Raw genomic sequence first — 25733 nt, forward strand, 5'->3', positions numbered from 1 at the left:
TGCTCTGTAAGAACCCAAACACTCTGTATCTCAAAGGCATTCCCAAAAAATGTAAATATCAAGAAAGAGCAGAAACCTTGGCTTTTCCTCCTCCCTTAGCCAATTGCGGTGCTCCAGTGACTCCCCATAGGTCAGTTTACTTATTTGAATCTCGGACCTTTGGCATATGCGCCTCAGTAGCATGTATTTTGTGTAGCTTCAACCCATGTTTTGTTTTTAATGCCTGTAGCTTAGGTATCCTTGTTGTTTGAATTCAAGCACACGGGTTTAATTCCAACCGATGGAGGTAATATGAAGCTTGTGACTTATGAATATTTTTGTTGGTATTTGCTGCAGGATTATGGTGCTAGTTTCTTAGCTTCAGCAGATGATATCTGTTTTGCAACACAGTAACTTGTTGCCAACCAACAAACTGAGGAGTGGGAAGTGACCTAAATTGAGTTCGGTCCAGTAACCTGCAAGAGACTTGGGCAACAGTCGGCTCTTTCATCATTAGAGTTTTGAAGACGATGTTGTCAGATGCTTTAATTTCTTTCAAACTTTTGAACTTGTATCTCTGGTACTAAAGCTGAGAGTTGAGGTGGTTTCACTGGTGACATTAAACTGTAAAATTGGCTTTGTTGTGTGATGTGTCTTGATACAGCAGTATCATTGATGAAATACACTAATGTGAACAGTGCAGTACAACTGTGAAGTTACAGGTTACTTGGATGACTGGAATGAGAAATAGAATAAAATAGTTTTTTGTCTATTTAGTAGGCGGTTATTTTTGATTTGTTGCCAAGAGATAGAAGATTAGAGAAAACATTGCTGCTTATATAACCCGCTCTTTTATGGAAGAGTGCTTTCACTGCCTTATATCTGCTCATATCTCCAGATGTTACAGTGAAAGTCCTTTGTGATCCAGATTGGGCTTCTATCTTAAACACATTCATTGGAATCTCAGCTTCTCCCCATATCAATGACATGAGTTAAGGAGTAGAGACTTGTATCTCCAATTTTGTAGCTGACACCGTGGGGAGAAAGCAGGAAGTTACAAATGGACATAGATAGACCGAGTGGGAAAAAATCCACTTTAGGTTTTGGACAAATTGGAACTCGTTTAGTAATGAGATGCAAGGTGTAAGGAGAAGTAAAGAGATTTTGGTGTCTGTGTATATTATTTAAGGGAGAAAAGTGAGGAGCTGGATTTTGCAGTCAATGGTGAATTAATGGCCTCTGCTTTTCTTATGCTTATACTTCCAAGGTCTTTTTATGGGATTTTGCACTGGAACTTGTGATCAGAAAGTCATTCCGGCATAGTGCCCTCCACATAGGATCTAGGACCTGTGTAAACAAGATAAGCAATTGTGTATCTGCATAAGAAATCAGATTGAAGAATTTTGAATGATATATGCAGAGTCTGAACCAGGAGGTGTAGGGCAGAATAGTTAATGCCAAAACATGTACAGAAAAAGGCTTAAAGAAGTGAGGAAAAATGGTATTCGGAAAGAGACTAAATAAAAAGAAAGAAAATGTTATTTGCGTTTTAAATATTTTTAAATGTCTTTATATAAGATGTGAAATGAAACTCCACACTTGCAAAAGCTAATTTTCAATGAAAGAGAGGTTGTTTAACAGTAATTTAAACAGCTGATTTAAAAAAATGTATTCATACGGGAATAGATAACTCTTGACATTTACTATTTATCTATCACATGACAGTGGCAACATCATTTTGTTCTGTGTTTAAATGCCAAATCACTGGATGCGATACTGTTATAGTAAAGCTTCTGGAAGAGCAGGGCAATTTGGATAGCAGCTTTGTTTAACTGCATGTGTGTGGACGCTGGAAGTTGTAGTCCAACAACTGTGACTGCCAATGGCATACTTTTTGCTGCAAAATCTGAGACAAGGTTATGGCTTGCAGATATATTGACAAGGAAACTAAGTTAGCAGTGGAGTGTTGACATAATTAAGCTGGATTTTCAAAAATTGATTTTGAACTGTTAGATTTGAAAAATCTAAGTTTCTAACAGTGGTAATGAGTAGTATAAATATCAGATTAGTGAGCTGTGTTATGAATCATCTTGGTAGTAGGTAAAAGATGATTAATGGATGTGATGTTCTTCAGAGGGCCATTATAACAGGTCTGCCTGTCTGTTGCTTTCACTGTGCCTATTGCATGCATCGCACTTGAAGTGCAAAATATGTATACATTCACCTTCTGATTGACTCAAATGTCACGTTTGTGAAACAACAAATTACAACTGAGGCAGTAAGTAGTGTATGGATGACCGAGTCATAAACTAGAATGATAACAACCAATCAAGGATTTCAAATGCTGTGTGTCAAAGATTGCAGTTAGCAAATAGCTACCAATTGCAAATTATAGAAAGGAAACTGAGGAGAACACTTCAAACATCTTTTCAAAATTTTCCACTTTGTTTCTCAGTTTAACAAGAAAGCATAGGCTTAAAAGTAGAGTTTTTTGATTATAAAGAGAGAAAATAATTCATTCATAGGAAAACAATTCAATTTGATTATTTGCCTTTGTGTTTAAAATGCTTGCAACATTCTCTGTCAGAAGTGAGTTACTCTTTGAGAAGCCTGGAGCTGCAAGTCATAGTGTTTCCCAGAGCTTTCATTAACTTCACTGAATGGTAGGGCTCAATTAAAAAGCAGACCAACTCCTGGAATACGTTATATAGAAATGGTCAGTGCTGTACAAACCCTAGAATCTAGATAATTAAGACCTCTCTTTAGATCCTAAGGAATGCCACCATATTTTGGAGTTTATGGGCGCTTAATGCACTGCAAATGTGTACCAGGACTTGCTGCTTGTAAAGCTTTCTTTCCCACTCTTGCCCTATGATGGATAAGGTCTAATAGCACTGGAGAACCAGGAAAGCTATTATAAGAATGTTCAGCAGATAACTGGATTGTTTTCTTCAAAACAGTAAAACACCGTGAATCATGAACTTTCTAGGTGCCTTTAAGAGGAAATAGCTATAAAAAAGAGAATTGTCTTGATGGAAGGGGGAAAAGGTCTCTCCTCTTGAGTTGCAGCATGAAAGGCTTCTATCATTGGATCACCAGAGTTGGAGTCCCAAGATCAATTCAAACTATTTTGAAAGTGGGGTGCCTAAAACTGTAGGCAATATTCCAAAGCACAGTGTATAGAAAATAGCTCAGCAGAGAGCAGCAATGATTACGCCCAATTAAAATGTTGCAGGAAAAATGAATGGAAGAGAACATGTTCAAATATTTAAAAACAAGATAACTTTAGAGCGATTCCATAATTAGAGAGTCCTTGAGCTCCAAATAAAACTACGGATTAGAAAGAATTTGTTTCTTTCCAACACTAACTATATGTCTGGTATTAGCTCTTGAGGATGTTTCATGTTGTTTCAAAGTTCCTGTTTATTTAAAGAAAAGAGCTTTATATATCGAAGAATGAGACTGAAGGTTATAGATGATGAAATTAACTGAACAGCACAAGGAGTAAATTGTCTGTTCGAAGGAGCAGGCAGTTGGTTTTATTTATTCAGTACTTTGATTCACATGTTTTCAGCATAAAATGGTGCTTAGTTGCTTCTGCCTTATCCCGTTATTCAGTTTCATTCCAGTTCTTTTATTTACATTTTGGCAGATGACATTTGTGTTCGTATTAGTTTAAATACAGGTTCTTTCACCTTTTTGGTAAGTTGGGGCAATCTGTATGTGACTGCTTTCAGCAGGTTGGCAGAGTGAGCCCATCACCCACTCAGTGAGGTTTCCCACTGGCCCAAAATTCCTGGTCTGTGCTGAGTTGAGCTCATGTCAGTTGTGGCAACAAAAATGAAGACCTATAATGGATCTATATTTAAATTCAATAAAAATCTGCCACTCTAAAAATTCCTTCAAACTATACAATCAATTGTCGGTCAAGTTGCCTGCCACTGGTCATTCAGTGTTGTGGTAGCACTGCTGAGTTTGGGTGTTTAATGTGTGCCAAGTGATTGCAGTATCAGCACAATACATGGCATCCATTGCCAGATGTTCCATAGTTTCTGACCATTCATTCAAAGGATAAGTCTGTCAGGAAAAAAATTTAACTTTCGGGATTTAAGTGAGCATAATTTCATGTGGGGTTATTATAGTTTGTATTTTTGGTGGGGAGAGGGAATGACCTAATTGTTGTAGTAAGATTACATCAGTTTAGAGGGGCAGATGCAACAGTACTCTTTCCTGTTCCCCACAGCCATAACACTTTCCACGCAGAATCTTTCAAATTTAAAAAAAATGCACATATTACTAATACAATGGGCCCTGGAGATTAGTTTCATTTTAGAAGAAAAGGGATAAAGCAAGAAAATTCATTTTTGGGTCATTTTTAACTGCGGACTCTTCTGCCTTCAGTTCTGAAATTGAGGGATTTCAAACTATTAAAATGTGAAGTTATCACCGAGTCATCATTCTATTTTGCTTTCATCTTAGCTTGCCTTCACTCGAGATGGACTCTGTGGACTTTGGAATGAAATGGTCAAAGATGGTGAAATCGTTTATGCTGGTCCTGAAGCAATGCAAAATCTTAATGACTCATTAACATCGAAAGGTAAGAATTTAAATGCAGTGTAAAACTAATATTCCTCAAATGACTATTGTGTCATGTTTCTTGATCTTCAGTTTTTTCCCCCTCCATGGATAGGATTTTGGAACGGTGTGCAGGAGTAGAGGGACCGAGGGGAAAAGTGCACAAATCATTGAACGGGGCAGAGCATGTTCAGAAAGTGTGCAGGACCCTGGACTCCATATATAGGGACATTGATTATAAGAGCAAGGAAGTTATGGTGAACCTTTTATAAACACCGGTTCAGCCTCAACTGGAGTATTGTGTCCAATTCTGGGCACCATACTTTTGGAAGGATATGAGGCATTAGAGTTGATGCAGAAAAGAGTTATGAGAATGATTACAGGGATGAGAGACTTCAGTTACATAGATTGGAGAAGCTGGGCTTGTTCCCTTTGGAAAGGAGAAGGTTGAGAAGAGATTTGATAAAGTGTTCAATTTTTTTTTAAAATCTATTCGTTCACAGGATATGGGTTTCACTGGCTAGACCAGCATTTATTGCCCATCACTAATTGCCCTTGAGAAGGTGGTGGTAAGCCGCTGCCTTGAACTGCTGCAGTCCATGTGGTGCAGGTACACCCACAGAGCTGTTAGGAAGGGAGTCCCAGGATTTTGACCCAGCAACAGTGAAGGAATGGCAATATAGCTCCATGTCAGAATGGTGTGTGGCTTGGGCGGAATTTGCAGGCGGTGGTGTTCCAAAGCATCTGCTGTCCTTGTCCTTCTAGGTGGTAGAAGTTGCAGTCTTGGAAGGTGCTGTCGAAGAAGCCTTGGTGAGTTGCTGCAATGCATCTTGTAGATAGTACACATTGCTGCCATTGTGCATCGGTGGTGGAGGGAGTGAATGTTTAAGGCGGTGGATGAGGCGTCAATCAAGCGGCTGCTTTGACTTGGATGGTCGAGCTTCTTAAGTGTTATTGGAGCTGCGCTCATCCAGGCAAGTGGAGGACATCCCATCACACTCCTGACTTGTGCCTTGTAGATGGTGGACAGGCATTGGGGAGTCAGGAGGTGAGTTACTCACTGCAGAATTCCCAGCCTCTGACCTGCCAATGTCACCACAGAATTTATATGGTTTGCCCATTCAGTTTCTGCTCAATGGTAACTCCCAGGATATTGATGGTGGGGGATTCAGCGATGATAATGCCATTGAATGTCAAAGGAGATGGTTAGATTCTCTCTTGTTGGACATGGTCATTGCCTGACACTTGTCTGATGTAAATGTTACTTGCTACTTATCAGCCCAAGCCTGAATGTTGTCCAGGTCTTGCTGCATTTGGACATGGACTGCTTCAGTATCTGAGGAGTCACGAATAGTTCTGAACATTGCACAGTCATCAGCGAACATCCTCACTTCTGACCTTATGATGGAGGATAGGTCATTGATGAAACAGCTGAAGATGGTTGGGCCTGGGACACTACCCTAAGGAATTCTTGCCATATCTTGGAACTGATATGATTGACCTCCAACCATCACAATCACCAGTGGAGCATCCTTCCCCCGCCCAGTTCCCATTGACTTCAGTTTTGCTTGGCTCCTTGATGCCATACTTAGTCAAGTGCTGCCTTGATGTCGAGGGCAGTCACTCTCATCTCACCTCGGGAATTCAGCTCTTTTGTCCAAGTTTTGACCAAGGCTGTAATGTGGTCAGAAACTGAGTGACACTAGTGAAAATGAGTCTGGATAGAGTAGATGGGGAGAAACTTTCCATTGGTGGATGGGTCAAGAATCAGAGGATTCCAATTCAGGTGAATAGCTAAAGAACTGAAGGACAAATGAGGAAACATTTTTTTTAATGCAGTGAGTGATGAGGATCTGGAATGCTCTGTCTGAGAGTATGGTGAAAGCAGATTCAATCATGACTTTCAAAAGGAAATTGGTAATTATCTGAATAGAAAACATATAGGGCTACAAGGAAAAGGCTGGGAAGTGGGATTAGCTGAGTCACTTGTGGAGAGAGCCGGTATGGACACGGTGAACCAAATGGCTCCCTCTTGCGCTGTAACCATTCTATGATTCTAACTCGGTCTTTCAAAAACCAGTTCTTTTCATGTGGGAACAGCATGAGGTAGCTGCAAAGAATATATACCTAAAAGAGCTGGTAGGTGGTCAGGCCTAATGCCAAAACCCTGCACAGGAATTTGTCAGAGGCACTGTGCTTCTCTTTCCTTGGGACAGAAAAGATTGTGCCACAGAGCACTTGGTGCTGGGACCTACAGAGACAGGAATGCCCAAAAAGCAAATCAGCCTAAAAAAAAAAGGGTTGGAATGTGTGGTTAATTATTTTTTTTGAGGGGGTGAAATGTGTTGTGATTGTTATGCCTTATGTTCACTTGTTATTGGCAGAATAAAACAACTTAATTATTTGTATCTCGGCTCATTCTCAAAGTGTTTCTTGGCTTGCCTTGAAAAGATTGGAGAAGCAAATGTAACTGCGATTGCAAAAGACACAAAGTCCAGTTCTGATTGCTCTAGATTATACTGTTGTATAATTAGATATTGAGCAGTGCTGACACACATCAGATGCTCAGACTATTTACCGATGTGACCAGCACCACTGCAACTGAGAGACCCATCAGATCTAAACTTGTAACAGTAAGCCATTGGCCATTTAATTGTAAGGCAGCTGTATAATATACAAATCCAGTTCAATCTTTGCTTTTCCACATCATGCACCTTTTTTGGGAAGTGGGCGTTGGTTGGTGATTTGTTAATGATAGTGAATCTGCTTTTGTATTAAACAAATGACTCTGCACTGGCATGCAAGTCTCAAGCAGCCAGTGGTAACATCAGTCTGAACTTAGCTAGTTTGTTAAGATCAGGTGCTGGGCAGACCTGCTTAACTTGCTGTATTTTAAACTTGGTCTTTCTAACGAATGCTGGTCTATGGGGTTAAAAGTACAGATTCAAAGGGTGCAGTCCATTTTTGTGACCTTGTGCCAATCCTTAACAGTATGATGCTAGCACAAAGAGGCATGTAGGTGGCTCTTTTATATGCTTAAAAGACTGTTGTTGGCAAATGCGCTGGCATGGAATATTGGTGTCATGTTTTTACTTTGTACATATACACTGGTACTGAAGAGTAAGTTCCACTTTGTGGATGTAAAGCATAATGCGACTCTCCCATTGTGACCTAGCTTTAGAATATGGCAGTGGGAGTTGTCAGGTTATCTGAGGTGACTGAGACTTCTGCCCGTGGCCCTGTGGAAAAACACTTGATAGCAACATGGCCTCCCACAACGACATTGTTGAAACTGCGAATTCATCTTGTCGGTAATCCTATATACCTGGGAGCTCCAGTATAAATCATAGAATTGTTATGGTGCAGAAGGAGGCCATTCAGCCAATCATGTCTGCACTGGCTCTCCAAATGATCATTATGACTTAGTGCCATTCTCCTGCCTTTTCCCTATACCCATGCACATTGTTTCTATTCAAATAATCACCCCATGCCCTCTTGACTGCCTCAGTTGAACCTGTCTCCACCACACGTCCAGGCAGTGCATTCCAGACTTGAACCACTCGCTGTGTGGAAAAATAATTTTCTCATCACATTTGCTTCTTTTGCAAATCATTTAAATTTGTTCCCTCTCATTCTCGACCCTTTTATGAGCAAGAGCAGTTTCTCCCTATCTACTTTATCCAGTGCCCTCATAATTTTGAACACCTCTATCAAATCTCCTCTTAACCTTCTCCCCTTCAAGGAGAACAGTCCCAACCTCTCCAATCTATCTTCATAACTGAAGTTTCTCATCCCTGGAACTATTCTTGTAAACCTTTTCTGCACTCTCTCCAATACACTCACATCCTTCCTATAGTGTGGTGCCCAGAACTGTACATAATAGTCCAGCTGTGGACTATAACTAGTGTCATATAAAAGCTCAGCATAACCTCCTTGCGCTTGTACTCTATGCCTCTATTAATAAATACCAGGATACTGTATGGTTTATTATATGCTCTCTCTACCTCTCCTGCCACCTCCAATGATCCATGCATATATACACCCAGATCCCTCTACTCCTGCATCCCCTTAAGAATTGTACCCCTTATTTTATACTCTGTCTCCATGTTCTTCCTACCAAAATGCGTCGCCTCACACTTCTCCGCATCGAGCTTCACCTATCACCTATCTGCCCACTCCACCAACTTGTCTATGTCCTTTTGAAGTTCTGCACTATCTTCTTCACAATACTTCCAAGTTTCGTTTCATCCGCAAATTTTGAAATTGTCCCCTGCACACCAAGATCTAGATCATTAATATATAGCAGGAAAAGCAAGGGTCCCAATACTGGCCCCTGGGAACTGCAGTACAAACCTTCCTCCAGCCCGAAAAATATCCATTGGCCATTACTCTGTTTCCTATTTCTCAGCCAATTTTCTATCCATGTTGCTACTGTCCCTTCTATTCCATGAGCTATAATTTTTCCCATAAATCTGTTGTGTGGCACTGTATTGAATGCCTTTTGAAAGTTCACGTACACCAGACCAACAGCATTTCCCATCACCTACCCTCTGTCACCTCTTCAAAAAACTCCAGCAAGTTAGTCAAACACAATCCTTAGAAATCCATGCTGGTTCTGTCCCAATTTCAAAACAAATCCCAAATAATAGAGATAAAAAACAAAAAACTGCGGATGCTGGAAATCCAAAACAAAAACAGAATTACCTGGAAAAACTCAGCAGGTCTGGCAGCATCGGCGGAGAAGAAAAGAGTTGACGTTTCGAATCCTCATGACCCTTCAACAAAACTGGAGCAGTTCAGTTGAAGGGTCAAGAGGACTCGAAACGTCAACTCTTTTCTTCTCTGCCGATGCTACCAGACCTGCTGAGTTTTTCCAGGTAATTCTGTTTTTGTCCCAAATAATACACATCTATCCTAGTTGTATTACACTCATTTCCTGACTTTTAAAGTAATCTCCCAACCCACTTCCCACCTTGGCACCATCATATATGGCAAATACATTTCAGATTTTTAAAAAGAGAAACAGGTGCTCCACTCCATTGCCCTTTTGTTCCTTTCATGCTACCTTCCCAATCCCCACCACCCCAAGACTGCCCCAAATTTCCACTTGTTCTAAAGCTGTGTATTCCTGACCTCAGTTCTGATGAAAGGTCATTGGACCTGAAATATTTACACCATTTTTCTCTCTAGAGTCGCTGTTTGATCTGCTGAGTGTTTCCCTGCATTATCTGGTTTTATTTGATTTCCAGCATCTGCAGTGTTTTGCTTTTGTCAGATTGTAAGTGAGCTAATTTCACATTAACAGGTTTTAGTGAATTTCAAATTACTTTTATCATGAAAACCAAAGTAACTTGAGTAACAAAAATTTAATGAGTTTCAATTACAGAGAATTGTAGGCATATGCTTCCAAGTAGAATTTAAATGTAATTGGTATCCCTGAAACCTGTATGGTTAATAATGATGGATTGGACGCTTAGTTGAAAGGTTCCACGAGGTCACAAAGAAGAGGATTTAACTTTATTTGTGAAGCAAATTAGTGGGAGTTGATAATTGAGTGGGAAGATATTGGTCAGGATAGTAATTGGAGAGTAATAGGCATGATTCAGAGAAAAGCAATTGTACTTCTCTGATTTAAAATCAATGGCCCAGATCTCCTGGTCAGTGGCAGAGTAGGCGTGCACGTAGCTGACTGTGATTTTAAACTGCGCACTTACGTTTTTACACTGGAGCCTTTGGGCCATCTGATCCCAGCTCCAACTTGGAATCATTGTCCAGCAGTCTGGGAAGGCTTAGTGGTGAAGCTTAACTGAAGTAAAGCCATGCCCCATCATCATGAACTGAAGACAACTCCTCAAGGTCTGCCTTCAGTTTATTGACTTGCAGAGTTTTTAACTCTCCCTGTCTCCACCACCCCCTCCTGGCCCAAGCCTGACAATACTCATGCCACTCCGCCAGCAGTGCTCGTTGCCTCATTGCTTATCCCTAATTTCCCTTGAGTAGCTGCTGGTGAGCTGCCTTCTTGAACCGCTGCAGTCCATCTGTTGTAGATACACCCACAGTGGTGTTAGGGAGGGAGTTCCAGGACTGGGCAACATAAAATTGGCAATCAGAAGTTTAAACCTCCCACATGAGTATGTGCGTGTCAGGACTTCCTTAGAGACTTGACACGCATAACGGCTTATGTTGAATCGTTTGCCACTCCCAATGAGGGAGTCGGGGGAGGGGGTATAGGTTACTGTTAAATAGGGACATGATAATGGAAATCTCCCTCTCAAAAAGCATTAGTATATGTGTGAAAAGTTTAAATATCAGGAAAGTAAGGACAAGTATAAAAAGCAGCTGAGGATAATCTAAGTCAGAATTAGAAATGTGAAGATGACAGAAGAACAAAGAGCTGTTTTTTCCACTTGAAATAAGTCAGAGAATAATCAAGGGCTGCACTTATCGAGACAAGTATGAAGATAAATATATAGCCAGTGAATGAAATAACTTCAAAAATGGTTTTAGCTAGGATTTAATGTGTGTAAAATTGCTCATACTTGATACCGTTTCCCCTACAGTGTCTGTGGCAGTGGCGAAGGTCATAATATGAGCCAGTGGTTCATTATATTCAGTAGTTAATTAAGATCCAGGTTGATTAAAGATGAATTACTGGCCCCATTATTGGACCCTGAAACTTGCAGATTTGTGTATTTGACTTTGGAAGGGGGAGGCAGTTGGAAAATGAATGTGATATATTAACAACTTAATTTCTGTCAGTTATTTTGGATTCCTAATAAGATTTTAGCAATTATAGGCCCTGTTCTAAACTGGCTGCATTCTTTGTCCTGCCTAAGTGCATCACCCCACATAAGTGTAAGGTGATGCACTTGGGCAGGACAAACAAGGCATGGGAATACACGATGAATGATAGGACCCTGGGAAGTACCGAGGATCAGAGGGACCTTGGTGTGCATGTCCACCGGTCCCTTAAGGTAGCGGGACAGATAGATAAGGTGGTTAAGAAGGCAAAGGGGATACTTGTCTTTATTTGCCGAGGCATAGAAGATAAGAGCAGAGAGGTTATGCTGCAACTGTATAAAACGCTGGTTAGGCCACAGCTAGAGCATTGCATGCAGTTCTGGAATCCACATTATATGAAGGACGTGATTGCACTAGAGAGAGTACTGAGGAGATTTACCAGGATGTTGCCTAGGCTGGAGAGTTTTAGTTATGAGGAGAGATTGGAAAGACTGGGGTTATTTTCCTTGGTGCAGAGGGGGGTCATGATTGAGGTGTATAAAATTATGAGGGGCACAGATTTTCCCCCTTGGTGGAGGAATCAATAACCAGGGGGTATAGATTTAAGGTAAGGGGCAGGAGGTTTAGAGGGGATGTGAGGAAGAATTTTTTTCACCCAGAGGGTGGTGGGAATCTGGAACTCATTGCCTGAAAGGGCGGTAGAGGTAGATACTCTCATAACATTTAAGAAGTATTTGGATGTGCACTTGCGATGCCCTGGCATACAAGGCTATGGGCCTAGTGGTGGAAAATGGGATTAGAACAGTTAGGTACTTGTTTGATCGGCACAGACTCGATGGGCCGAAGGGCCTTTTTCTGTGCTGTATATCTCTAATGACTTTGAGGAAGTGACCAGACTAGTGGGGTTGAAGATGGTCTGGTTGATGTTGTGTCCCTCACCTTATAAAAACATTCAATGCTGTAGCGTTATTAGCTATTGGGGGAAAATCAGGAGAACGTAATATACTGCTTAGATTGGATGGGTAGCTGCCTGGAATCATGGAAGCTAAAATTTGTTAGTGAAAGTGGCTCTTAAAGAAACCAGGGCTCTTAAAGAAACCAGAGTACAGTTGGTGATCCGCAGGGTTCTGTATTGGGATCACTGCTGATTATCAGTAATTACCTAGAGGAAGGCTTAAATAGAATTAGTCATAAAATCATGGATAATACGAAGATGTGAATGAGGATTAATTATCCCTCCCAATATCTCCTCTGGTGTCTCTGCATCAATTTCAGTGCCTGGTCATGTTTTTGTGAAGTGCTCTGAGATGTTTTTCCATCTTAGAGGCATTATATATTGCAAGATATTGTTGAATAATTTACCTGCACATACATTTTGTATTTTAAGATGGCATTTTTGAAGAGTAGATCAAGTGGACACATTTCTAATTTAAATGGTTATCCTAAAGGCTCCTTGGCTTGTTTTAGTTATTGTGTTTTATTATAATCCACAAAGCTATCGTGTTCTATTACATCATCATATATGATGAAGCTACAGTTATATTTTGAGTCTTAAAATGTGATTTTATTTCTCTCCCCCTACCCCCGGCTCCACCCCCCACCAGAGGATAATAATGAATGTCAGACTGGGTCAAAGAAGGATGAGCAGAATGACAAAGAGAAAAAGGATGAAGAAGAAACACCAACGTCCACTTATCGAGCCAAATCCATTATTGAGTCATGGGTTTGGGGCAGGCAGCCAGGTAATAAACAGTCTGTTTCGAAGAAGACATATTGGACTTGAAACATTAACCCTGTTTCTCTCCACACATTTTTTTTGCCAGACCTGCTGAGTTTTTTCAGCGCTTTCTGTCTTTGGACCATAAGACATAGGAGCAGAAGTAGGCCATTCGGCCCATCGCGTCTGCTCTGCCATTCAATGCGATCATGGCTGATCTGATAATCCTTAACTCCACTTTGCTGCTTTTTCTCCATAACCCTCAATTCCCTTACTGATTAAAAATCTGTCTATCTCAGACTTGAATATACTTAACGACTTAGCCTCTACAGCCCTCTGCGGTAAAGAATTCCATGGATTCACTACCCTCTGAGAGAAGAAATCCCACCCCTCTGCCTTATTGGGCGATCCCTTACTCTGAGGTTATGTTCTTTGGTCGTAGACTGACCCACAAGGTAAAATTACCTCTCAGCATCTACCCTTACAAGCCTCCTAAGAATCTTAAATGTTTCAAAAAGGTCGCCTCTCATTCTTATAAACTCCAATGAGTACAGGCCCAACTTACTCAATATCTCCTCATAAGAAAGCCCCTCCATACCTGGGATCAACCTAGTGCACCTTCTCTAGACTGCCTCCAATGCCAGTATATCTTTCCTTAGACAAGGGGACCAAAACTGTTCATTAATCTAGGTATGGTCTAATTAGTGCCTTGTATAGTTTAGCAAGACTTCCCTATTTGTATACTCCACTCCCTTTGAAATAAAGGCCAACATTCCATTTGCCTTCCCTATTACCTGCTGAACTTGTATGCTAGCTTTTGTGATTCATGCACGAGGACCCCCAAATACCTCTGTGCTGCAGTTTTCTGCAGTTTTTTTCCATTTAAATAATATTCAGCTCCTCTATTCTTCCTGCCGAAGTGCATAACTTCACATTTTTCCACTTTATATTTCATCAGCCAAGTTTTTGCCCATTCGCTTAACCTGTCTATATTCCTCTGTAGACTCTGTCATCCTCACCACTTCCCACCTATTTTTGTGTCATCCACAAACTTGGCGATAGTACATTCACTTTCTGCATCCAAGTCATTAATATATATTGCAAATAATTGTGGCACCAGCAATGACCCCTGTGGCACTCCACTAGTTACAGGTTGCCATCCTGAAAATGCCCCCTTATCCTAACTCTGTCTTCTATTAGTTAGTCAATCCTCTATCCATGCTAATATTCTACCCCCAATACCATGGGCTCTTATCTTATTAAGTAGCCTTATGTGCGGTACCTTATTGAACACCTTTTGGAAATCCATGTACATTACACCTATTAGTTCCCCTTAATCTGTCCTGCTTGTTACCACCTCAAAGAATTCTAATAAATTTGTCAGGCATGATTTACCATTCATGAACCCATGGTGAGTCTGCTTGATTATTTTATGCATTTCTAAATGTTCTGCTATTATATTCTTTATAATAGACTCTAACATTTTCCCAATGACAGATGTTAAGCTAACTGGCCTATAGTTACCTGCTTTTTGTCTCCCTCCCTTTTTGAATAAGGTTGTTATATTGGCAGTTTTCCAATCCTCTGGGACTTTTCCAGAATCTAAGGATTCTTGGAAGATTACTACCAGTGCATCCACTAACTCTGTAGGCTGCTTCCTTTAATACTATGCTTGACCCCTCTTCTTTTTAAAGATATGTTCCTTCCTTTCTTTGACTATGGAAATGGTTCTACAAAATTATGAATTATTCTAAAGTTGGCACACAAAGCAAGGATATTTCTTGAAGTTACTAAATCCTAGATCCTGCTAGAATTTATAAAAAGCCTTGTCTGTGTGATCATTTATTGCCTGTTGTATTTTATGATTGAGAACTGCTGTTTAGCTTTGGGATGTTTCATTTACATCTGATATATGACTTGTTATTTTCTAATCCAAAAGCATCCAGATTAGGTTATGCTATCTGTGGTTTATCTGGGCTGAAACTTTTCTGATGTGTCTAGGGAGGAAGGTGCTATTGGAAGTGTAAACATTTCTGTATAGAAATTCATAAATTGATCATAGTTCTTTCCTTCCCAATCTAGCATTATCGAATTCTGTTCCATTCCATGAATACTCTGCCTGAATGCAGGCCCTTGGCTCATTGTCTACTGATGTTTCATGTTGAGCCATTTTTCTTGGCATTTTTTCTCAGTGGTAGTTTGCCATTGCTTTCCACTGTCGGGGGTGGGATGAGGAGTTCCCAAGTCTACCTCAGCTGAAACCGGAATCAAACCGGTGCAAATTGGTATTATTCTGAACCGCATGCTTGCCATCAAGTCAACTGAGCTAACTGGCTCCCTTCAGCATTATTGAATATCATGTCCAAATCTGCCACCATCTCTGCAGTTTGAATTCTGATTCAGGAAAGTTACTTCTCTGGTCTATTAAAATCTTGCTTTCTGTTGCACTAACATCCCCTGGGTCACCTTAATCTTTAATGGATTGCCATTAAGTAAGAACATAAGAACATGAGAAATAGGAACAGACCCATGATCCTGCTCTGTCATTCAAACAAATCATAGCTGACCTACCTCAACTGCACCTTCCTGCACTGTTCTTTTATTCAATTTTGTTCGATCCTGCTTCTGTTCTATCTTTGTACCACACTTTTTTTTTGCCATCCTAAACAACTGTAGCAATTTCATATTTTCTTACAAGAATGATACAGCACAGGAGGAGGTATTTGGCCCATTAGTCTATGCAAACTGTTTGAAAGAGCTATCCAATGAGACACTTACTTCCCTGCTATTCCCCCATAGCACAGCAAAATTTTTTCTGTATGTATATATCTGTTTCCCTTTTGAAGGTTACTATTGAACCTGCTTCTACCATCCTTTTAGGCAGTGTATTCTAGATTATGATAACTGGCTATGTGAAAACATTTCTCTTCATCTGCTCCTTGGAATATTTGCCAATTATAGTAAATCTGTGCTCCTCAGTTATCAACTCTCCTAATGGTGGAATCAGTTTCTCCTTTTACTTTTTACATTGTTACTCTTTACATTATCTATCTGCTTCTTGCAGTGACTATTCTTCAAAAATACTCATTAGCTGTAAATGCTTTGGGACTCCATGAGGTAGTAAAAAGTGCTATATAAAATGCAAGTTTTCATTCTTTGTTTACTGCATCAAAACCCCTCATAATTTTGATATTATTTGAATCTCCTGTTAACTTTATTTGCACTAAGGACAATAATCCCGTTCTGTTAAACCTTCGCACACTCTCTCTATAGTGTGGTGCCCAGAATTGGACACACTACTCCAGCTGAGGCCTAACCACCGAGTTCTTTTTCATCCCTTCCTTGCTTTTACACTCTATGCCTCTGTATAATTCCATATATTTTTTAATAGCTTCAACAACAATTTTGTGTGCGTTGGGACATTTTAATATGCTAAGTGTGCTATATAAATACAAATTGTTGCTATTGTTGCCCTGACACCTTCCAAGATTTGTGTATATCAATTTTATGGAGACATTTGAGGTTTTAGACTGTCGTCGGTTTGTTTTCCCCATCCTTGTTTTTTTGGGTTTTTTTTGTTGGTTTCATGAGAGTTTACGGTGCAGAAGATAACTATTTGTCATTGTATCAACTGCCTATTTTGTGGCATTCAGCCTGCCCTTTCCTAATACCTTTAAATTATTCTTTTTCAAATATTTAACCATCTCCCTTTTAAAAAAGCTAATATAGATGATTTTGTCCCCCACTCCAGAGAATTATCTTAACAATCTTCTGTCTGGGTAAAAAAAAAAGGCCAAACCCCTCCCTTAATCGTCTTAGCATTGATCTTAAATTTATGACTTCTATTTATCAACATTGACAAGTAGAAGTTGTTTTTCAGGACATAGTCTGGGAGTTCAGAGCGAGTTGTAATTGGAATGTGCTTCTTGATGGGATGCTGGAAGCAGATTCAATAGTAACTTTCAAAAGTGAGTTTAATAGATACTTGAAGGTAAAAAAATTTACATGGCTGTGGGTAAAGAGGTGGGGAGTGGGATTAATTGGATACCTCTACTAGAAAGCCAGCACAGGCCACCTGGTCGTCTCTATGTTCTATCATTCTGTGATTGTAGGATTCACTTTTATCAGAAATGCTAAATTTTAAACAGCTCTACTAGATCTCTTAACCACCAATGCTCAAATGAAAAGAGCTCCAGTTTCTTTAATCTCTCCTCGTGACTAACGCCTCATCCCTGATATTTTAGTGAACCTTGACTGCGTCCTCTCCATGGTTTTGATGGCTGCCTTAATTTAAGACGCCCAGGAAATGGTGTTATAACTGCCACCTAACCAGTGTATTAGTTTAGCATTGCTTCTTCCATTTTGACTCTTGCTCTAGTCGTGAAATCTAGCATCCCATGTGCATTTTTGACAGCTTTAACAGCATGTTCTCCTACTTCTGTTGCATTTACACATTACTTACTGTCCTTGACATATTGGTGGTATGGGGTCATGGAGTCAAAGGTCTACAGCACAGAAAAAGGCCCTTCGGCCGATTGAGTCTGCGCCAGTCAAACAAGTATTTAACTATTCTAATCCCATTTTCCACTACTAGGCCCATAGCCTTGTAGGCCATGACACTGCAAGTGCACATCCAAATACTGCTTAAGTGTTAGGGGAGTATCTACTTCTACCACTCTTTCAGGCAATGAGTTCCAGATTCCCACCACCCTCTGGGTGAAAAAATTCTTCCTCACATCCCCTCTAAACCTCCTGCCCCTCACCTTAAATCTATGCCCCCTGGTTATTGATCCCTCCACCAAGGGGAAAAGTTCCTTCCTGTCTACTCTATCTATGCCCCTCATAATTTTAAGTTTTTAAGGCCCTCTGTGAGTTTGTGCACAGCAGATAACTTGGCAGTGGTACCAAGATGACACCCATCACGTGCCAATGTTCTTTTAGCAGATCTGAGAGCCAGGCTGATCTTGTGACTCAATTTCAGCTGTGCAACAAGCAGCTGCTCCACAGACATGATCAGCCCTGCACTGTGCATCCAGAAGATCTCAATGTTTTCATGGGCTAAGCTGTGACCTTTCCAAACATACTGTTGTCCAGGGTAACCATATAGCAAAAATCAGTTGGCATTAAACAAAAATAATAACGTCACATCCCATGCCAGCCTCTCATGAGTTGATTTCCCTCTGGTTAGAGTTGATAATTCTTAGCAGAGGTACAAAATCCAGAGAGGACGCAATCAACATTGCAGATCTTGTCCCTTATAAAGCTCTTTTTCTCTCATGAGCCGCTTTAATGACAAAGTATTAGAACAAGTAAATGGAATTTAATCCAGATAAGCATAAGGTGATGCACTTGGGCAGGACAAACAAGGCACGGGAATACACGATGAAAGGTAGGACCGTGGGAAGTACTGAGGATCAGAGGGACCTTGGTGTGCATGTTCATCGATCCCTTAAGGTAACGGGACTGGCAGATAAGGTGGTTAAGAAGGCATATGGATACTTGCTTTTATTAGCCGAGACATAGAATATTAGAGCAGGAACGTTATGCTGGAACTATAAAACGCTGGTTAGGCCTCAGCTAGAGTACTGTGTGCAGTTCTGGAATCCGCATTATAGGAAGGATGTGATTGCACTGGGGAGAGTGCAGAGGAAGATTACCAGGATGTTGCCTGGGCTGGAGAGATTGGATAGACTGGGGTTATTTTCCCTGGAGCACAGGAGATTGAGGGGGGACATGATTGATTGACCAAGGTCCCTCTGATCCTTGGTACTTCCCAGGGTCCTACCTTTCATCGTGTATTCCCGTGCCTTGTTTGTCCTGCCCAAGTACATCACCTTACACTTATCTGGATTAAATTCCATTTACTTGTTCTAACACTTAAAGCTGCTCATGAGAGAAAAAGAGCTTTATTAGGGGCAAGATCTGCAATGTTGATTGCGTCCTCTCTGGATTTTGTACCTCTGCTAAGAATTATCAACTCTAACCAGAGGGAAATCAACTCATGAGAGGCAGGCATGGGATGTGACATTATTTTTGTTTGATGCCAACTGATTTTTGCTATACGGTTACCCTGGACAACAGTATGTTTGGAAAGGTCACTGCTTAGCCCATGGAAACATTGAGATCTTCTGGATGCACAGTGCAGGGCTGATCATGTCTGTGGAGCAGCTGTTTGTTGCACAGCTGAAATAGAGTCACAAGACCAGCCTGGCTCTCAGATCTGCTAAAAGAACATTGGCACGTGATGGGTGTCATCTTGGTACCACTGCCAAGTTATTTGCTGTGTACAAACTCACAGAAGGCCTTAAACTTACATTTTTTGCTATGTTATACTCTGGTTAAAAGAAAAAATGTTTTCTACACTGTTTAATACAGCTGGTAATTTTTGGAGGCAGCCCTTTGCTAATCTGATTCCTTTTTTATTAATTAATATTTTAGCTTATTTTTAAATACTGAACAGAAAATAAAAGTTTAAATTGTTAAGGTTTAAAATGAAATGCAGTTTTAGTTAAAATACAGTTTTGTAGTGTTCTGTTCACAAAGCAAAATTTTCCAATGCAAAGATAAGAATTTTAAAGTTGTGTGTTAAGTGTCAGATAAGCTAGTTCTTGGAAACTGCATTGCAGGAAAGTTGGTGTGACTTGGCTCAGATGTGACAAAGTTGACACAGGATTAGGCAGCTGAACTCTGGCCCAGTAGCATGTTAATCATCTAGAAACAGAAGGAGTATTTAAGAACAAACATAAAATGGTATTTCTGTAATCTATATATAATAGAAAAGAAAAGGAGCTTATAATTCATAGGTGAAAACTAGACCGCAGTAGTATTGTACAATATTGGGAAAATAACTTTTTGTTTACAGATCAAGTAGTTAGTCTCGACAGGTAGAAGTCACTATATCTAGACTGAAAAAGGACAAATAGGATAACATGATTTGTAAATGACACTCAAAAGACTTTCAGGAGGGGTAGATTCTGCCTGACAAACCTTGAACTTTTTGAATCTCAAAATCATAAAATTGGTATGGTGCAGAACGTAAGAAATAGGAACAGGAGTAGACCATTCAGCCCCTTGAGCCTGCTCTGCCATTCAATAAGATCATGGCTGATGATCTTGTGTTTCGATTTCCACATTCACATCTACCCCTGATAACCTTTGATTCCCTTGCCTAACAAGAATTTATCTATCTCTGCCTTAAAAATATTCAATGATACCGCCTTCTGAGGCAGGAGGATGCCATTTGGCCCATTTTGTCTGCGTGAGCTCTCTGAATGAGCAGCTCACTTAGATCTGTTCTCCTGCCTTCTCCACTTCCACGATCCTGCACATTTCATTCTTTTCAAATAATAACCCTGCCTCCACCCGATACTCGGGCAGAGCATTCCAGACCCTAACCACTCACTGCTTGAAAAAGTTTTACCGCATATCACTATTACTACTTTTACTAATTACTTTAAATCTGTGCCCTCTCGTCCTGGATCCTTTCATGATTGTGAATGTTTCTCCCTATCTACTTTGTCCAGACCCCTCATGATTATGAATACCTCTATCAAATCTCCTCTTAGCCTTCTTTTTTCAAAGTAAAACGGTCCTTCTCCAATCAGTCTTCATAATTGAAGTTCCTCATCCCAGGAACCATTCTTGTGAATCTTTGCTGCACTCTCTCCAATGCCTTCACATCTTTCCTAAAGTGTGGCACCCAGAACTGGATGCAATACTCCAGTTGAGGCTGAACTAGTGACTTATACAAGTTCAACATAACCTCCTTGATATCCTACCCTATGATCCTATTAATAAAGCCGAAGATACTGCATGCTTTATTAACCTCCCTCTCAACCTGTCCTGCCACCTTCAATGATATATGCACATATACACCCGGTTCCCTCTGCTCCTGCATCCTCTTTAGAGTTGGACCCCTATTTTATGCTGTCTCTCCCTATTCTTTCTACCAAACTGAATTACTTCACATTTCTCTGCATTGAACTTCACCAGCTGTTGACCGCCCATTCCTCTAACCTGTCTGTCTTTTTGAAGTCCTCCGCTATCCTCCTTACAGCTCAAAAAGCTTCCAAGTTTTGTATCATCTGTAAACTTTGAAATTGTGCCCTGTGGCTCAAGATCTAGATCATTATTATATATCAGGAAAAGCAAGGGTCCCAATTCAGACCCCTGGGAAACTCCATTACAAACCTTACTCCAGCCTGAAAAACACCATTAACCAATACTCTGTTTCGTGCTACTCAGCCAGTTCTGTATCCATGCTGTTACTGCCCCTTTTATTCCATGAGATGTAACTTTGTTCACAAATCTATTGTGCGGCACTGTATCAAATGCCTTTTGGAAGTCCCTGTACATCACATCAACAGCATTACTCTTACCAACTTTCTCTGTTACCTCCTCAAAAAAAAACTCCAGTAAGCTAGTTAAACATGATTTTCCATTATGAAATCCATGTTGGCTTTCCTTAATTAACCCACATTTGTCCATGTGACTATTAACTTGGCTCTGAATTATTGTTTCTGAAAGTTTCCCTACCACTGAAGTTAAGCTGGCTGGCATGTAGTTGCTAGGCTTATCTTTCCACCCTTTCTTGAACAATGGTGTAATGTTTGCAATTCTCTAGTCCTCTGGCACCACCCTTGAGTCTAAGGAAGACTGAAAATTTATGACCAGTACTTCCACAATTTCCACACTCACTTCTTGGTGTATCCCTGGATGCATCTCATCCAATCCTGGTGCCTTAAAAACTTTAAGTACAGTTAACCTTTCCGATACCACCTCTTTTTTTCAATTTAAGCCCTACAAGTGTCTGAATGACCTCCTCTTTTACCATGGCCAGGGTAGCATCTTCTTTGGTAAAGACAGATGCAAAGTATTCATTTAGTACCTCAGCTATGCCCTCTGTCTCCATGTGTAAATTCCCTCTCTGGTTCCTCATCATCCCTATTCCTCCTTTTACCACTCTGTTACTATTTATATGCCTATGGAAGACTTTGGGGTTCCCTTTTATGTTAGCTGACCGTCTCTTTTCATACTCCCTCTTTGTTTCTTCACCTCCCCTCTGAACCTTCTGTATTCAGCTTGGATTTCAATTGTATTTTCTATCTGATACCTGTCATAAGCACACATTTTCTTCTTTATCTTAATTTTTATCTCCTTTGTCATCCAGGGATCTCTGGATTTGTTTGCCCTACCTTTCCCTTTTGAGGAAATATACCTTGACTGTGCCTGAATTTTCTCTTCTTTGAAGGTAGTCCATTGATTAGCTACCATTTTTCCTGCCAATCTTTTGACTGCAATTTATTCGCCCCAGATCCATTCTCATCCCATTGAAGTTGGCTTTGCTTCATTTAATTTTGCTTACTCCAGACTGTTCATTGTCCTTTTTCATGGTCAGCCTAAATCTTGTGATACAATGATCACTGTCCCCTAAATGTTCTCCTACTGACACTTGGTCCATTTGGCCTACCTTATTCCCAAGCACCTGGTCTAGCAGTGCCGCCTCCTTTGTTGGACTGCAGACATACTGCTGAAGAAAATTTTCCTGAACACACAACTTTTGACCCTTTTCGTATTTGGATTATTCAAGTCCCCCATTGTAAGTACTCTATAATTTGTAATCCTCTATAATGTGTTCCTCCACATCCTTCCCACCAATTGATGGCCTATAGACTACACCAAGCAATGTAATTACACCTTTTTTTGTCCCTTAGCTATAGAAATAGATTCTGTCCTTAACCCCTTCCTGTTTCTCCAGCACTGCAATGCTCTCCTTAATCAATACCGCCACCCCTCCACTTTTTCTCCCTTTCTTATCTGTCCTGAACACCTTGTATCCAGGAATATTTAGCACCCAGTCCTGCCCTTCTTTGAGCCAGATCTGTTATAGCCACAACATCATATTTCCACATGGCAATCTATGCCTGTAATTCACCAATCTTATTTATCAAACTCTGTGAAGCCACAAACACGCACAGTAACCCTGATTTAGACTCTATTACTTTCTCTTTAACTCTGACCCCACCTATTAACTTAGTATTCCCTATTCTAGTGCTATCTATCTTTCCCAATATTCTGTGCACCTGGGTATTCCTCTCTGATATTATCTTCTAGTTCGTTAGTTTAGAACCTCCCCAACAGCACTAGCTTAACAACCCGCCAGGAACTCAGTTCCAGCTCTGTTCAGGTGCAACCTGTTTGGCCTGTACAGGTCCCATCTCCTCCAGAGTCAGTCCCAATGTGCCAAGAATCTAAAGCCCTCCCTCCTGCACCATCTTTCCAGCCACGCATTCATCTGTCTTATTTCCGTGTTTCTGTACTCACTTGGGTGGCACTGGGAGTAATCCATGGACTTAAAGATGTAAAGATTCTTTACTTCAGTGGAGCTTCACTGCCAAATCTGCGATAAATTCCTGCATGTAAACCTGCTACATGTGTTTAAGATAATGCATGTCATAAGTAAAACTTGAAAACGAATAAAGAATTAATGAGAAAGGGAGCCACAGTTTGAGGAGTGGTGCAAGGTGTGGGAAATGTACTAATGGGAGTGTCCTTGGGACCAGGGCTGAGCCTCTGCATGGGTCCCCATATCTTTTTTCAAATGGCCAATAGTACTGAATCATGACAAATAGGTTAAGGGCAATGCTGAAGCAGATCTGGCACTGATAGTGCATCTAACACTTAGCTTGGACACTCATATTATATAGCAATAAACAAACCAGGCAGAATTCTTGCTATATTGCCAAATCAGTTGATTTATAAGTACAAAATCGATTTGTGTTACGATGCAGGTATCCCAGCTTCGCTCCTGAAGGGGGATTTTCAAACATTGGAGGTGCAAATTTGTGGTGAATTTCCAGGGAGTCTGGGGGCATGCTTTACTGGAAAACATTATTTTTCTTCATGTCAGATGATACAATTTAACTAATTTTATGTTTCACAATGGATGGATGGTTAATGTTATAGAGAAAAAGAAAATGCCATTTCAGTTTTGAACAGAGCATGTAGACCATCAGTCCCCAAAAGTTCTCAACAATTACACTCCCAATTTCAAACCTTATGACCCCATTCTGACCCAACTTCGTAGAGGCAATTTAGATTCATGTTCCCCAGAAGCCATTCAATTCCTCATCTTTTCGTGGAGACACTTGTCCCCTAAACCTACCAGTTGATAATTTATTTCTTCTTCCTCACTTCCCCAAATTCAACTTGGCATATTTTTCTGCTCTTATTCAAGCTGGGACTCTTCCTCCCAACTTGCCCACTGTGCCCCTCCTCATTATACGGCTTTTGGCTCTGCCAGCTTTTGTCTTGTTTTTTGTTCTGTTTCATTTTGCTTCCCCCCGCCCCTCTATCTTCTCTGTCTGTGCCTCTGTCTTCATTTCTTTGCCCCAGATTGCTGACAATTTCAGGGAATTTGTCTATCATTCGTTTCCCTCTTTTTTTGTGTCCTCTCCCCTCTTCTTACCATACTCCCTCTCATATCTTTCTCATCTTATTTCTTTCTGTCCTCTCTTCCTTCTCCATTTTTCACTTTCCGATTTGTTCTATCTTTCCCTTTTCTCTCTCCTATCCCTCTGGTTTTCTGTCTTTTAATTTCTTTTTTCTCAATCCCCTCATTTTTCTTATTCGTGTCGCTCTCCTTCACTTCATTCATTTCAAAGTTCTCCACCATTGTGATGCTGAAATTCAAATGTAATTGTTTTATTATCCCAATATACAACTAAAATAAATACTTCAAATAATATGTATCTATTTGCTACTTATTTTAATTTTTACTTATTTAATATAACCTATTCTAACTATTCCATATTTTATATTTGAAGAAATGCTTTACTTGATAGAATATTTATCATCAGCCAAAAAAAAGAACAGGCAGGTGGGTTGCTGTGTCCTGGCCCAGGAAAGAACAGGGAAGTTACTTCAGCATTTTGCAGCAAGTGTCTTAATAGTCAGAATAACTCTTTCGAGTACAAACACATTTCCATCTGTTCCTATTCAGATGCAGTTACATTGTTTCATGGTTTGCCATTGTGAGATTTGAACTCTTGATCTTGGGGTTACAAGCCCAGTACCTTAACCACTTGGCTATTTAGGCCAAGCCAGAAGTTACTTCAGTTCTTTTTTTTATATCTTTTCATTATTCATTCTCAGGATGTAACTCTTTTGAGTACAAACTCCTTTCCATCTGTTTCAGATGAAGTTAGTGTTTCATAGTTTGCCATTGTGAGATTTGAACTCTTGATCTTGGGGTTACAAACCCAGTACCATAACCACTTGGCTATTTAGGCCAAGGCCGGAAGTTACTTCAGCTCTTTTGAGTACAAACCCATTTCCATCTGTTTCAGATGAAGTTACATTGTTTCATAGTTTGCCATTGTGAGATTTGAACTCTTGATACTCTTTTGAGTAAACCTGTTTCCATCTGTTTCAGATGAAGTTACATTGTTTCATAGTTTGCCATTGTGAGATTTGAACTCTTGATCTTAGGGTTACAAACCCAGTACCATAACCACTTGGCTATTTAGGCCAAGGCCGGAAGTTACTTCAGGTCTTTTTACCAGCCTCCTAACTCCTGCAGGTCTGGCAGCATCTGTAACTCTTTCGAGTACAAACCCGTTTCCATCTGTTTCAGATGAAGTTACATTGTTTCATAGTTTGCCATTGTGAGATTTGAACTCTTGATCTCAGAGTTACAAACCCAGTACCATAACCACTTGGC

General features: G+C 40.3%; 1 protein-coding gene across 8 annotated transcripts in view; it reads left to right on the forward strand.

Moving 5' to 3' along the window:
- Positions 1-25733, forward strand: part of herc2 (HECT and RLD domain containing E3 ubiquitin protein ligase 2) — a 255191-nt gene that overhangs the window by 13337 nt on the left and 216121 nt on the right. For all 8 annotated transcript variants that reach the window (XM_041199292.1, XM_041199293.1, XM_041199297.1 and 5 more), the window contains exons 2-3: positions 4459-4576; positions 12900-13037. In XM_041199292.1, coding sequence (XP_041055226.1) covers positions 4459-4576; positions 12900-13037 — 256 coding nt within the window. The remainder of the gene's footprint in view (positions 1-4458; positions 4577-12899; positions 13038-25733) is intronic.

Source organism: Carcharodon carcharias, chromosome 11, assembly GCF_017639515.1.
Source record: "Carcharodon carcharias isolate sCarCar2 chromosome 11, sCarCar2.pri, whole genome shotgun sequence".
Taxonomy (NCBI): domain Eukaryota; kingdom Metazoa; phylum Chordata; class Chondrichthyes; order Lamniformes; family Lamnidae; genus Carcharodon; species Carcharodon carcharias.